The sequence below is a fragment of the Astatotilapia calliptera genome, chromosome 11 (genome assembly GCF_964374335.1).
Source record: "Astatotilapia calliptera chromosome 11, fAstCal68.1, whole genome shotgun sequence".
Classification (NCBI taxonomy): domain Eukaryota; kingdom Metazoa; phylum Chordata; class Actinopteri; order Cichliformes; family Cichlidae; genus Astatotilapia; species Astatotilapia calliptera.
In genome coordinates this window covers 33,857,209-33,872,783 of record NC_137432.1, presented here as the reverse complement: position 1 = coordinate 33,872,783, position 15,575 = coordinate 33,857,209, and the positions used below count along the sequence as shown (strand labels likewise).

General features: G+C 39.2%; 1 protein-coding gene and 1 long non-coding RNA gene across 4 annotated transcripts in view; one reads left to right on the top strand and one right to left on the bottom strand.

Moving 5' to 3' along the window:
• LOC113031815 (uncharacterized) overlaps positions 1-15,575 on the top strand; it is a 56,740-nt gene that overhangs the window by 31,931 nt on the left and 9,234 nt on the right. The gene's annotated exons all lie outside the window — the stretch shown is intronic.
• Positions 2,189-15,575, bottom strand: part of thsd7ab (thrombospondin, type I, domain containing 7Ab) — a 212,502-nt gene continuing 199,115 nt past the window's right edge. The window contains exons 26-29 of the mRNA XM_026184250.2: positions 15,357-15,439; positions 12,401-12,614; positions 9,106-9,193; positions 2,189-4,263 (exon numbers count right to left, since the gene is read on the bottom strand). Coding sequence (XP_026040035.1) covers positions 4,173-4,263; positions 9,106-9,193; positions 12,401-12,614; positions 15,357-15,439 — 476 coding nt within the window. The 3' untranslated portion in view covers positions 2,189-4,172. The remainder of the gene's footprint in view (positions 4,264-9,105; positions 9,194-12,400; positions 12,615-15,356; positions 15,440-15,575) is intronic.

The following is a 15,575-nucleotide window of genomic DNA, read 5'->3' as shown; positions in this document are numbered from 1 at the left end:
ATTATAAAAAAACAAAATAAAAAAACAGCTGTTTCAATAATTTAAGCTACTTTTATAAAGACTGCACTTGTGGCTTGTGATGGTGTCATTTGTTGGAATTAATACGTGTAAAGAAAACAGCAAATACAGCACTGTTGTTATTCAAAACTGTTAAAATGATGGGTAACGTTTTCCTTTAATATTTTGAGCAAATGCAGGACACTCTGTATTGCACCAAAAATGTATTAATACGCAAAGAAAAGCCCAATTTACTCCCACTTGATTAATGTTTGCAATTAGCTTAACATCCAGCTGTTAAAGAGAGTTACTGAGAGTTTTACACTAACAAATCATTTATGTGTCACCTGTTATTTCAGATTTATGTCGTCACTGAGTATGAACAGGGCTCAGTCTCATCTGACTGCAGCGGAGAAACAGGAAACTTGATTTAACCCGTCTCTGCAGTTGTTGATTTGGACCAGTTTTCTGCCTGATTGCACATTTTCTCCATTTAATGCTTCGTAACTAATATAATGTAGTTTCTCAGAGAACCATGGGAAATGAAAGAGGACGGCTATTAAATTTACAAGCGTAATTTCCATAATTACTTATCTCCATGAAAACATAACACACTGAATGCACATTTTAATTTAAATAAAAGTCTTAGGAACAAAGTAATAGATTTGAAATTGTAAAACTCTTTATTTACTTTTTTTATTTCTGGGTTCTGACAGACCTAAGCTTGTGTTTGAGAAATTTCTGTAAGTGTTCATGCTGCAGAAAAACACTGTAATTTAGAAAGTGTGCACTTCTATCAAAAAAATGCTCAGTTTAATATTAATCTTGTCAGAATCCAAAAATTACAAACTAATTAGACTGACTGCTAAGAATTTAACTAAAACGCACAAACATATTTTGTTTCTTGTTCAAGCCTCAGTTTCGTCCTTTTTTTCTACAGTTTTTACAGTCTGAACACAATGCACTATATACCATTGTTATTATCTATCTATTATCTTGGTTTACTCAAGCATCACTTTTGATCATGAAATTGTCAAGAAAAACAGTAAAATGTAGCTATTTGTCAAATAATACAAAATACTTATTGCTTTTAATGGACACAATCCCAGTGAGCTAGTTATGTGTAGTTCGGCTGCTCTGCATATACACAACTATTTGTTATATAAGATCTGATGGAGTACAGAGAGTCATACCTCCTCTAAGTGTATTGTAATCCGACTGTCAAAAACAGATTACTGAGTGTTTTAATGTCTTGAGAGGGTAAAATATTTACCTACTTTATGTGCCCCCGTTTCCTTTCAGCTCAGTGTAAAGGTCTGTTGTGGTCTCTCTGCTCTCCTCTGTTCTCTGTTTTGTTACATTTATGTTCCTGCAACCTACATTCTAGCCACCAGGGGGCGGAATAAAGACATTGGTCCTATAGGAAAATGGCTCAGACCCCAGTTAACAATTCCCTGATGGGTTTATTGTCTCAGTCACTCATTTGAGGTCATGTTCAATAAAACCACAGGTAATCTAAAAGGTCAATGTAGTTGCCATGAAGTCTCTGCCATGAAGGTTTGTGAAGTCCCTGGATAAGATTTATACGGGCGTCATGTTTTGGTCAGTATGACTACAGATATCTGTGTTTAAGGCCCTAATGCGTAGGCTTCACCTTCCAGACTCTGAAACATCCAGGGACTGTAGGGAAATTAGCCTGTATGGCTAAATCTGACACATGAATTTAAGAAGTTTTGTTAATTAATATGCATTATCCCTCTTAAATAAGTATAAACATAAACATACATTCATCTTTTACGCACACAAAGAGGAGCAGAGGAAAGGGGATAGGGTGAGATGACCCACTGTGGTGAGCCCTAACACAGCGACAGAGATCAAATCTGAGTGTTTTCCTATAGATTTCTATTGGACCTGAAGGCATTTTGCAAAACAGGTATCGCCCCCCAGTGGCCATTAAAAAGAATGCTGGTTTGAGGTACTTGTGGAGTTTTCAGATCTAGAAGCTATGCCCGACTGAAACTAGAGTCTATAACAGCTGTTGAAACCAGTGAGTAAGTTTAAGGTGGCTACATCCATCTCTTTTGTACAGTTTATGCACTGAAGTGTGTTATTGCCATTAGAGTGCTAGCAAACAGGGGATGGCTATGATGATGGCTCTCTAATACAAAATCCAGCCTCCAACTCCTTTAACGCCAGTTTTAAGTATTTTTATTTGAAGGTTTTCTTCCTTAATGAACATATAAAGAAAGTAATAAAAAAAAGACTCCATAACTTTTCTCTTTGTGTGTTTACAACCGTGTCCGCATTTATTTTTAGTATTTCTTCCCATACATATAAACAACCTGTACAAAATGGCCGACTCTTCATCTTTTTCCGCTTCTTTTTGCTTTCCTTTTTTGTTTGTCACAACATACAACTTGCATCATGGTAACAACAATCAGCAATATCATACACCCACTTTGTAATATTCAAACTAAACGTTTTCTGTGCAATACAAAATAAATGTACACATACTTTGATGTTTTTTTCTCCAAAAAATAAAAAAATTGCTGTTATTTACAAATCCAACAAAAAGAAGTAAACATTCTCCACACCAGTTTTGCTTTTACGTTGAACTCAGAAGCGTGTTCTCTTATTATTAACATATTGTATACTTGTTTGTACAGATTGTTTTCTTTTTAATATTTCATCTTCGTTTCGTGTGACTGAAAACAATAGAGCACCTAAAATACTTACTACATGAAAAAGTTTAAAAACTGGTTCGATCCATCTACCTAACCTCGAAAGAAAATTTCGTTGTTTTTTTTTTTTTTTTTGTCTAAACATACTGTAGTGTCGACGTTTGCCCCATTCAAGTATTAAACTGTATTAGAGGACTGTTAGTATTCAGTTATCGTCAGTAAGGCAGAAACGACATTTGCATGACATGAATGATTAAAATTTTGCAGTGTCCATTTTTTTATTACTTACTGCAAAATTTGAGTGTTTGCACATGATCTGTTGTATGTAAAGAGTTAAAAAAAAGTATTTAAAAAAGAACTTGTAAAGCAGGTGATCAGTTAATACCTGCTGATATCGTAGTTGCATCTGGGCAGAAATAAAGTGATGACACCAGACGAAATCTACAAACCACAAAAGCGACTTTACTACAACCAAAAAGTCCGATGTTTGTGAGAAATAAAATCTATACATATATTTACTTGAGATTCACACCTGTTTTATCGAACGTGACACGTCTAAACGTCCCTTCCTGTCGCTGTTGCTTCCCTTGTAATGTTCTCGTGTTGACTGAAGCTGTTCCTCTGCTTTATGTTTTTGTTTTTTTGTCTGTGGAAGAGGCAGTGTTTTATGGCAATAGAAAGTAGAAGTCACATGTGCATATCATGCTGCACTAATATAGTGCAATGTAGTGCCTGAAACAAAGCAAGGGTGGAGGCAAGCAGGCAGGCAGGCAGTAGTTTCCATGAACAACTGATTGCAGGCTACTCCTCCATCAGCATCATACAGATCGGTTTATCCCACAAACACAGGCCTGTGTGCCTCTGAATCAAGCCGAAAAAAAAAGAGAGGGAGAAGTAATGCCTCCCTTTTGTTCAAGACCGTAAAAGAGATTTGAGTCAAAACCCAGTTGAGGATTGAGAAAAAGGAATCCAAACCTTTTTATGGAGATTTTCCTCTCCCTCCTCCTCTTCCCTGCGGTGACTTTTGGCAACGTGCGAAGCGTCAGAGCATCCTAAGCCCCCAGCTACTCAGCATTTTTAGGGACAAGCAGAAAAAGCGCGGGGGAAGAGCTGGAGCCTGCGCTACCATGTTCAAAGACAGCAGGAGGGCTGGTTCTGTCTTCTGCGCCCAGCATTTCCAGTGTCTCAAACAAGTCTTTCAATATAGAAATACTGGTGTGTAGGGGGCAAAAAAAAAGGCATTTCCTTGAACACGCTGGAGGTCATAAAAGCTCTGCAAAAAGAAAATAGTCGAGAAAACAAAAGAGGAGTGAATGAAGCTCTACTTGAAATGGTTAAACCCCACCAGTGTCTCTGCTAAGAGGATTTCCCGTCATTTCTGCGCTCCGTGACGTGTCCATTCATGCTGCAAACATCCATGTCGCTCACTGTAATGGCGTGATGAAGTGGGTCTCTGTGACAGGTGAAGTGCTGGGTGAAGCAGCTCGTGGAGGACTACATGTCCGTGTCCCCGTCGTAGGCGAGAGTCAGAGGTTTTAGTCGGTTATTCTGCTGTCTCTGTCTCTGAGGTCTCTTTGGCTTTTTGCTGTATGGAAAGATGAAAACGGGGTCAGAGTGGCACTTGAAAGATTCTCCGAACACAACTCTGCTTTCACTCTAATCATGAAGTGTTTGGGTAAATGCGATGGCAGTTATGAGACACACAATGCAGGTGAGGCGATGTCACAAACAGGGGAGGGAAAGTGTTTTGAAAAATGCAAAAGATGTCCATATGAATTGTGTTTTGCTTCCTAATTTTGATTTGTAGTTTCAGGGTTTTTTTGATCATCTAAAAAATACCTGTTCCCAGTTTTAAGCTGATAGTGAACCTTCTCAAGTATCTCTAGTCCACAAATAAATTATCAATACTTAATGTAACGATAGCCTTGATCTCTTTTGTTCTGAATCCCATGAAAATGACAAAACCAACGAGACTTCCTAAAAACCATTAAATTATTATTTAAGTCTTAATAAAAACATTAGCAATTGTTCAAAAGTAGTTCTTCACTTCTGTTTTTGACCTTAAAAAAGGATGCAGATATTACATCACATCATAAACTGTGTGTGTGCTTTTTTTTTTTTTTTTTTTTTTTTTTTTTTTTAGACAATCATGGTGACATCTGGCATAAGTAATGACAAAAGTTCTGCAACACAATCAATAAAGAAAAAAAGACCCATACCTGATTAAATGTGGCTAATTTACCCATATAGACAATTTCCTTGGGAACGGCCATGCCTTGTTTTGATGACTCCCTGGATGTCCCACTCTGACCATTAAACTGGGCACTCAAATCACATTTTACTACAAGCCTCATTCACCCAATGGATTAGCCTGATCTTTTTGGTAGAACAGCTCATCTGGCAGATGAGCCGTTCAACCTGCTGAGCTACCTCTGCTAGTGTTGTGATTTCCTTAATTTTTGGAGAAAGAGCACTGAGTGGCCGGGAGCCAAATCATAAGATTAAAGCAGTTGGTGAATGTTTGTGGCTAAAATACTCAGTATGCTGGCCCAGGATAGCATGTATCACGGCTCAGGTGGTTTGCTTGAATGCTTTCATGCTTTTTTTTGGGGGGGGGTAATAATGTGACACTCTGGGTCATGTCTGGATACCAGGATCAGATTACTACTGATGATCCTTGAAATGAAATTTAGGTCAGTTTGAAAAAAGCTAGTGAAAAATCGCAGAAGAGCAATTTAAGTTGTCAAAACAGGACTGGCCGATGATGATTTAAAAATGGTCCAGAGTTTAAATCAGGTATGGTTTTATTTATATAATATGGTTCTACTCACTCAGTATTTGATTGCACCTTATTTTAGGCTTCTGTATTTCAACCATGTCATCATTGGTTCTGAAATTTCATGGGATTCAAAATCTGACAGCTACAAAAAACCTCCTAACAAAATAAAAAAAACTACAAATCAGGTTACCTTAAAAACTAAAAAGCTGTAGAGCCCAGACTACAGTCACTGTACTGGTTAACAGGTTTTAAACAAACAGGTTTTTTTTGTTTGTTTGTTTTTGTGAGAAATGAGACTCATACATCTCAGTTTAAAAGGATGAAGAGCTATTAGTGAGTTAATATGCAGAGAGACGATCACATGCCCGACCTCTTCTACCAGAGAGGAAAAAATCTTCTAGATGAAGCAAAGACACAAAGCTTTTCTCTGAGCTCTCAGTGCTGCTTAAACATCAGGGTGTGTCAAAGTAATGAGGTGTGTAATATTAGACATTTTCAGAAGCATCTGATATCCCATAGAGAACGGCTTTTGAAATCATTAAAGCCAATATTTAGTTCTGCTGTGTATTCTATCATTTAACTTCTATTGTTAAGATTTTTTTTTTATCTAGTTTTAACTAGAAAAAAAAAGTCTAATTAATATTTCCTCCCACAGCCAGAGTACGAGAAATGTACCGAAATGCTTTTTGAAGCACTGGATTTGGTGAGCACAATCAGAGGAACACTCTAGGGAATTTCCTGTGAATAGTTTTTCTGATGAAGAGCTGATAAAATCGCTGCAGAGTAAACGACAGCAAACGTTCAAGCAAGCAGCAAAAACGTGTTCATCAAACACCTCATCTGTAGTGATGCGTGATCACACTACAGCTGTAGCTGTGTTTGTTCTTAATAACAAAGAATCTTTTTCAGTTAAACGATTATTTAAAATAAAAGAAGAAATTAAATAAGGTTAAAAAAATGGTCATTAAAATTTCCTGATGTTAAAAGTGACACAGAGCGTGTTTTAGGCCAAATCGAAGCAGAGTATATAAGCCAAAGAAAAGCACCAAAGGTTGATATTAAATTTATTTAACAAAATACTGATTGCTATTTGAACTTCTTATCTTCTTATCCTACTTTATAGATTATGGTCTTTTAAAGTAAAGGAACACAGAGGAACAAAGAGTGTTTATCTTGTAACAATATTGATTGGGAAGGAAATAAAGGGCATGTGTTGCTATGGTTCCATCTTTGTCCACAAGAGGGCAGCGTGACATCGTTTTATTAAAGCACTTCAGCCTCGTGGAGATCTAAACCTGATTTAAACCTTGCCTGGAGTTAATACTTAAATGTCTCTTTAATGTCATCTCAGTCTGCTCATATTCTGCTTGGAGTTTAAACAAGACGATTATTCCCACACATTAGTATTAACCCTCGTTTAAAAAAAATTAAATGAGAGAAAAATAATTTTACACGAGCTCTGAGAAGTATGATGAAAGTATATGATGGTGAAGAACATGTCCACTGTAGCAATGTTATTTTTAATGTCATTTTTTAAACATTTGAAGTGTAACTTTTTTCTTTTTACCTTTTTTCCGCTCTGCTAACAAGTATTCACACATAAAAAGGTTTTTTTTTTAATACATCACAGTTTTGTGATTAACACAATCTCTCTAAGTTGAGTTTATGATATTCATGGATAACTTTGTTTGATAACCTAAAACAAATAAGCTGTAAAATAACTGCATTTATTCAGCAGTGCAGAGACTCTAGCATTTCTAATTTCCTGTATTTCTGTGAGGAATCAAATATTTTTACTAGTTGAACTGTTCAGTTTTTCATACAAACATGTAACAAGCTTATGAAACAGTTATTGATTTAAACCTAACTGTGTATTAAGAAAATTATCATTATTTTTGTCCATGTCTTTATTTGAAGTTGGGTTTTGTTTTTTTTTTACTTTTTGAGCCCTTATTTTGTTTTTTTTAAAATATGAGCTATAATGCATGGGTATATAATGTAACTTTATTGTCTGGGTCAGATTTAAAAGGAGTTCAGAAAAGCACAATACAGCCATATGGACATCCCAGTCTCATAAAAATAGCATTAATGCAGATGTTATTATTTATTTAAGCTGAGTAAAATGTTTTTCATGACTACTTTCAGTTTAGTTTTGTAACAATGGTGATTGTAACAATCGTGGCTTACGTTGCGTGAATGTAGCCGCTGTACCTTTCTTCTTTATTGAAATCCTGATGGGAACAGTTGAGCTGAGTGTTTTTAATGTTGCCATCTTGGTGTTTTAAAACTTTATTTTTGACTTTCCAAAATAAGCATCGTATTGTATTCACTAAGACTTGAATCTGGAGCCTTAGAACAAAAAACGAGTGTTTTCCAAGGTCATATAAGAACAGAGCGAAAGGTTTTTCTCCCAGAAAGTTTCAGTTTGTCTCTTTGTACAATCAGAGGAGTCGCCTCCTGCTAGCTGTTAAAAAAGAACGCAGGCTTAAGGCACTTACACCATCACTTCACTCTTTTGACCTACAAGCTACGTCCGTCTACACCAAGTCTGTGGGTGGTAGCTGTACTTTTGAACTTTGGCCAGAGCTGACCTTTTCTCTGCAGTTTTTCAGTGTAAGCTGACCGCCTCCTGGCTCTTACTTTTTGTTGAGTGTACAGACACAGAAGTGGTTTCAAGTTCTTATTCAACCTCTTTACTCTCGAGCTGTCTTCTGGGATTCATGTTTAATATCTCCTCGCTATTTGTGATTAGCTGGACCTGATAAGTATAAACGTCATCATTTAACAGGAAGTCATCATGTTGTTACAGATGTTACATTCTTTGTTACTAAAAAAGTGATGTCATATAGCGATAGTAAGCTTACTTTACAGCATACAACAGGGTAACCTGTCTTTAAACACCAATGTTTCGTGGACTCTTTCTTGTCCTAAACAAATGGTTGACATCACGGGGGCTCTGTCATATATCTTTTAGAGAAACACTATGGTTTGCAATCAGCTGTAATTATAAATTGGCTTTGTGATGTGTGTAGATTTACTTGGAGTGCGTGATTATAATTAAAATAAGGCAGTGGGTAGAGAAAAGGTCAGGGTGACTTAACATCAGTGTGTCTAAGAGCGCTAAAAGATCTCTACGAGAACTGAGAGAAACATATTCTGGGTGGTTTGCCCTCACCTGGACCAGCACCTTCACTGAGCCAGTCAGGCAGGACATGTGACAACTTGACAAAGGTCACAGGGAAAGCTCAGGGACTTGCAGGTACTTATACTGAAGGGTGTGTCGGGGTGGGGGTGAACCCTCCACATCCTCTTTAGCTGCTGCTGCTTTGAGCTAGGTCTTGGCAATCAGGGCAGGTGTAAGTCATCTCGTGTGCATTTTGGCCCATCCACACTGCCGTCCCATTGGCATCAGACTCTTGGGCCTTAAGTGAGCGATGCACCTTAGCACAGTAGCTGCTGCTCTCACATGGGAAGGGCATGAAGCAAGCAAAATAAGTAAAGACAAAAAAAAATCCAAAACCAAAAACAGGAATGATGTGAGGGAGGGGACGCTTGAACTCAGAGTGGGTGGGGGGTAAAAAATGTTAATAGTTTCATGAATGAGGATGAGGAGGATGATTATAGGGGAGATTAAACTCATCAACTCACCAAGCTAGGTATATCATAGACACTATGAATATGAGGAGCACAAAGGCTCCAGCTGCTACACCATACACCCACATCTTCAGCTTCCCATCTGTGGAGGAGGAAGCTCGTCAGTTTGTCTGTTTACACTTTGACATGGAACCAGAAGCCATTAAAAGGACTCTGTGAAGATTTCTGCAGTACTTTATAACAGTTAGGGACACACTGATCCAACTTTTTCCAGTTCCAATATGATAGAGAGACACTGGCTCAGAGTATCTGCCAAAACTGTATTGATCCTGTGACAAATTAATAAGCTATATTCCTCACTCTAAGGAAGAGACTTGGACTCATTCTTTTATGCGTAAGGAAATTTAATTACATTTAATAGCCTAAATAAAATAATAATATATTTTTATTCATCATGCACTAGTCTCCCTTCAGCTCACTGTGAGAGTCATTACTGTATATTGCTGTGATTTACAGCTGCACCAGCTTCTGCTTTCCAGCTCTGATGTGAGTGCATCACCTCTCATACAAACATGAGCATCCTGAGTGGAGTAAAGCTGACAACTACTACTTCTTTTTGCTGTTTCCTTTAGAGGTCTCCACAGCGGATCATCTGTCTCCATCTCACCGTCTCCTTCGCATCCTTTTCTGTCACAGCAGCCCTGCGTCTCCTCTCACACTACATCCATGAATCTTCTCTATGTTCTTCCTTTTCTCCTCCTGCCTGGCAGCTCTATCTTCAAAATCTTTTGTCCAGTATATCAACTATCCCTCCTCTGCACATGTCCAAACCTTCTCAGCCTTTCCTCCTTAACAAGTGAAATAATAATAATCTGCTTTACCACACTGTGTTAGATTATTTTATTAATAATAAAAGGCTGCCAATGAGAAGGTAATACAGAAAGCACTGTCGATGTTGGAGCTTTTCAGTCGTGTCAAATCACTCAACCACAGTTTGAGGTGAAATATGTCTAAACTGGTGATGCTTTGCTGTTACTGTTGTAGCTCTCCTGTTAACAGCTGCTGATGTGTGGTGTAGTAATCGCAGACAAACATAGAATTATTGAACAGACTGACCCACTGTCAACAATACCTGATCCTGCTTTGTGAATTAGGATTGGACTGATATAACATCCGATTCAAGTATTGGATCAGTGCATCCCTCTAATATCAATAAATAAATAAATCACATAGCTTGTGGTTTACAGTGTAATATCCTGAGAGTCAGGTACTTATCTGGGGGCATAGTGGAAGAAAACAAGGCAAAAAATACCGGGAATGAGAAACCAGCGGAGCATGTTGTTATCCATAAATGGTGCTCTGTGTATTTTCTCAGGGTGCAGCAGCTTTTGTCAGATGGGCAGCGAGGAGCCAGAGCCTGACGGTTAAATGGGCCAGGGGCTGACTTCACACAAGTGATCTGTGATCATTGCTTACAGACTGCAAAGTGTACTAGTGTCCATTTCCCAAACTACTGTCACTCGCAGTCATGTAAACATGTTGTCTCTTATTTTTTTTTATAATTAGTAGAATGTGTCAGAAATAATGGAGTGATAATTTATTAACTCTGCAGGGGGTAGAAATAGACTCAAATAGACTGAAATATTAAATGAAATCTGAATTTTTCCTTTATAGAGACCATGTCTCAAACAGAGCTGGAGCCAAAATAAATCTCGGCACTGTAAGAAGATATTTTTAGCCAATTTAGTCATTTAATTTAGAATAATAGATATTTTGTCAGATTACGTTTTGTTAAAACTTAAAGAACCCCAGTCGTTTTCTTTCCAAGCTCCTTAGACGAGCACAACTCTGACGTCAGACCAGAAAACCGAAGCTGGCACATACAGGACAAATCAGTGACGCAGTGGGGCATTATAACTGTCAAACACGCACCCATCATCTTTTTTTCTTTTTCCAGCTTAGTCGTGTTTATGCAATTAGTACCCTGTAAGTACTCTGTGTGTACTCAGTAAGTATGCGGCACTTGCAAAAAATATTGAAGTGTCGATTTCTTAAACATGCCCAATTGCTTTTCTCTTGTTCCCAAAGTTGACCTGATCACAGTGCAAATCACAAGCTATATAATCTAGTTGCATCTTTATTTATATCTTACTGTAGTGAAGTATAACAGCAAGCATTGTATTGCAAAACAAGCAAGCATATGGAAGATAAACAATGCAAAGGTTACTGTAAGTGATGGTTTGTGGATGTGGAAGTGTTTGCTCCTGAGACACTTTAACTCAATCTGTTCTGTGCTCTCGCATCCTAAATGGTTCTCGCATGCATCATCAGTCACAACACTCCGTGCAGACGCCGCTCTCAAACGTTAATGTAGCGGAAGTCAAGAGCAGGTAGGAAAGCTTCATCAGTGCATCCAAAAGGACTCGTGTGATATTACATGTTGGTTTTATTTCATACAGAGCTGCAAGTACAAGCTAACATTAATTCAGCACTGTCAACACTAAATCCGCCCAAACACACTGAAAGTAAAGCACGTCCTGCTGTTGTCATGTGAAAACCTCTCAGCTTTATGTCTTAACTTCACTTCAAGGATTATGTGGAGCTCTGTAGGTTGGAAAAAGTCAGACGCTGGACTCGGAAATCTTTTCCCTTCAGCCACACTAACAGAAACTTGAAATGGAGGAGTTTTTATTATTCTCTGCACATTCTTTACTTTACAGATACATGTTTACCATCACTGTAAGCAAAGGCTTGCTTTGGAAAGGATGCAATAGTTGTGCCTACATTCATTTTTCTATAGAAATAAAAGCTTGTAAAGCAGCACTTTAAGTAGTTCCCCAACACATGGCATTTTAAAGATTAAATGGGGGTGCTGTTATGGTTTTTCTTATTTTCTGTCATATCACTGCATGTCAAAGATGGGGGGAGTTTTTATTTTTAAAACCAGCTCTGGCTGTTAGCACAGCAGCCTCATACATCTGCTGTTTGTGAGAAGCCGTCAAATCAGAGGAAAACTGGCTGAAAGTGCAGGTGGCCTAAAAACAGGAACCAAAAAGGTTGTTTTAAGATGGCGGATGAACTGAGGGGCTAGACAGAGGCCATGTATAAGATAAATACGGATCATTTTGACCTGTGAAACATACAAAATTACTCTAGTAGAGTCCAAGAAATACAGTATAGAGGTGCAAATGAGCATTGGAGAGGTCTTTTAAAGGTTTTCACTTGACAGCAGCAAAACAATTGTATTCTCCTTGCATTTGTGATGTTTGTTAACACTGACGATAACCTGTAGTTTGGTAAACAGTGCTATGAATCTGCATAAGGTGTGATGAGTGTGTGATGGTCTGACCTGGTCCATAGGGCTGCAGGTACCAAGTTCGCCCGTTGCGTCCGGGCTGGATGGTGGTGGGCAGTGTGGGGTTAATGGCACGACTGGTCTTCACATCCCCTTTCTTGTCCCCTGCTGTGGGGATCTCCAGGATGGGGATGGGGGCACACTGGTCCAGCTGCCCAGTGGATGACAGCACTTCTGTGAAGCCTTCCTCGCACATGCAAATACCAGCCTGCAGGGGGCAGCGCAGATTCATATATGATTTAAGCTGGAGCGACAGTACAGTGCTTGGAGGGATGTTAAACAAGCTAATCTCAAAGTGAATTAATTCATGAGGAGTGTTCAGAAGAGTCCTGGCTGGTATGGCAGCATGGCCGACCTGTTACTGTTCGAAGACAGGTCTAACTGCTGCACTGAGGCCACCACGTGTTGACATTTCTCATTCATTTACAGTCAATCAAGATAAAAGCACAAGCTTCCAGACAAATCGAACCATTTCAGAGCTGTTTGTGACCTGCTGTAGCCTCATTCCCATATACCGTATTTTCTGCTAATGCCTGTTTCCAGTTCAGCAGGAACAATAATAGTCTGTGCTGCAGATGGAGGGCCATTTAAGCATTGCTTTGCACCCAGAGTCACCTGCTGTATGTTCACCGAAACAGTTACAGTCACAAGTATGACCCCAGGTTGGGCATTAACCCCTTAAATCAAAGTGTGTCATATTTGATGCATTACTTTTTGAGAACTTCTACATCATCAGTGCTAATCCCCCTCCCCTGAAAAACCTCAATAAATTGCACAATTCATTTTTAAGCAATAATTTATAAAAAGCCAGATGTAGCAAATATGACAACAATTAAGAATCTCATATGCAAATTAATATTTAATTCAAAATGTCAGAAGGTTCAATAAAACCTATTTTAATGCCTTGCTCAAAGGTATTTTAAATGTGGTAAATAGCGAGGGCTCCTAACTGATTTCTCCAGCTGTCACCAACTTATTAACAAGATTTAAACTTGTACTGTGGATGTGGATGATTCGCCAACTAGACAATTAAATGTTGCTGCCCTCACTTGTCAGCAACAGAAATACTACTCTGTTAATCTACTGTAATTATTCGTGTTTTTTATTAATGCACACAAAGTAGAGAAAGAGAATACCTGCAGAGCTCTATGGTATTATAATGTCAAAAATGAGCATTTGTATATGAGCTGTGCTGACTAAACTGGCAATGCATAGATGCATTGTGCATAGACGTGCGGAAGGAAAGAAGGCTGCTGTCGTCACTGCTAATGTTAGGTTACGTTGCCAGGTGTAGCTAACGTTATGCATGTGCAGTGTTATGCACAGTGGCATTTGAAATAAGCTGTGATTAATTCCTCTTAAATATACATGTGATTTGTGTACAGACAAAGTTTAACTGCCATTAGATTTTGCTTAAACTGGACTGTTTTCTGATATTTATGGTGCCAAACTGGGTAACGCTTGACTATGTTTGACCCTCAAAGTCCAGTTTATTTGACTGGTGTAACTAATAATGGATTGCATTTATATAGCGCTTTTCTAGGCACCCAAAGCACTTTACAATTCCGTTATTCATTCACTCTCGCATTCACACACTGGTGGAGGGAAGCTACAGTTGTAGCCACAGCTGCCCTGGTGCAGACTGACAGAAGCGAGGCTGCCATGTCGTGCCATCGGCCCCTCTGGCCAACAGGCGGTAGGGTAAAGTGTCTTGCCCAAGGACACAACGACCAGGACAGAGAGAGCTGGGGATCGAACCGGCAACCTGTAACCGAGCTTCAACCCCCTGGACCACGGTCGCCCCCGTAACTGGTGCGTACGGTACTTTAGCCTAGCCGATTTGAAGAGGTGGGCCAGGTCACAGTGAGGTCAGACACTTGCACACCTAGTGCGGTCAGCCAAGTGTGGAAGTCCGATGATTTCTCAACAACTGCTGGCTCTGTGAAATTCGCCTTAAGTAATAATGTATGTGAGAGGACAGTTTCTCACCAATTCCAGAGCAGCTCCAGTGTGGCCACATAAAAATCAAAGTTTGAGATGCTTAGACAGACTGAAGTGTACTCAGGACTCGGATCGTTAAGCGCAGTGTGAGCGCAGGCCAGCAGGAAAGTGGGGACGGGGTGCAATGCAACCAAGCCTAGTGTGAACACAGTCTTTCACTTGGCTAGTCAGATATTTTGTCGAGGTGTAATTTCATCGTCGTCTTGGACGCTGCAGTTTGTGACACCACTGAACTGCCTTCTCCACACACAGAGGTGTTTTTGGTATTTAGTATGCCCTCACTCATATTAACAGGGTTACAAAAATATATGAAACACCCATCAGTGTTATGTAATCCAATCCCACAGCACAACAAACCTTCAGAGTGACCATAAACACCTGTCTGCAAAACTGAACATTACTACCACGATGAAGAGAGGATTTACTGTACGACTGTTGTCTTACACTGCATTAGGTTTTAGCTGAGTGTACCTAATAAACTGTGTGAGTGCAGTTTTTTCATCCTCGTCTGGGGATTGAATGGGTGACCTCAGAAGTCCTGACCCTGCTTCTCATCCGATCGTTTTGACCCGATTATTCAGCGGTTACGTAAGGCGGCTGGCTGTACGAGCTACTACAGCTGGTAACCTGCCTTCATTGCTAGGTCAAGAGTTGTTTCTAAAAGCTATTCAAGCCTGGAAAATAGATCACTCTGTGGTTTGCCAGCTGCCGTGTCTGTGAGACAAAAACTTATTTACATGATTTTGATGAAGTGCAGTTGAATGACACTGTGGAGCAATGGGTTTTACATCTTCCTGCTGCTATCATTTTATTCCCTGCTGCATTCAAATTCAATTCAGTGTGTCAGTGTTTGCACAGACATTCATCCAGGAAAGCTGTGCTTTAGGGTTTAGGAAAATTGCTCTTTTATTTTTGAGTTTATTGTGATATGAGGACAAAATCCACTCACCTCGCTGCAGAAAGACTTTGGCATGAGGCAGGGCGGGTCACAGGAGCTGTTGTCCTCTGGAGGGTTCATTGGAGGACAACCTCCTGTGAAAGAGACAACAGCATCAGATTGAGTACATTTTAATACGATCACACGAGCACAATCGGTTCGTCTCCACGTTTAAAACGTAACACTTGGGGTTATTTCACAGCATGTACTTTCATCTGCAATAATAACTCA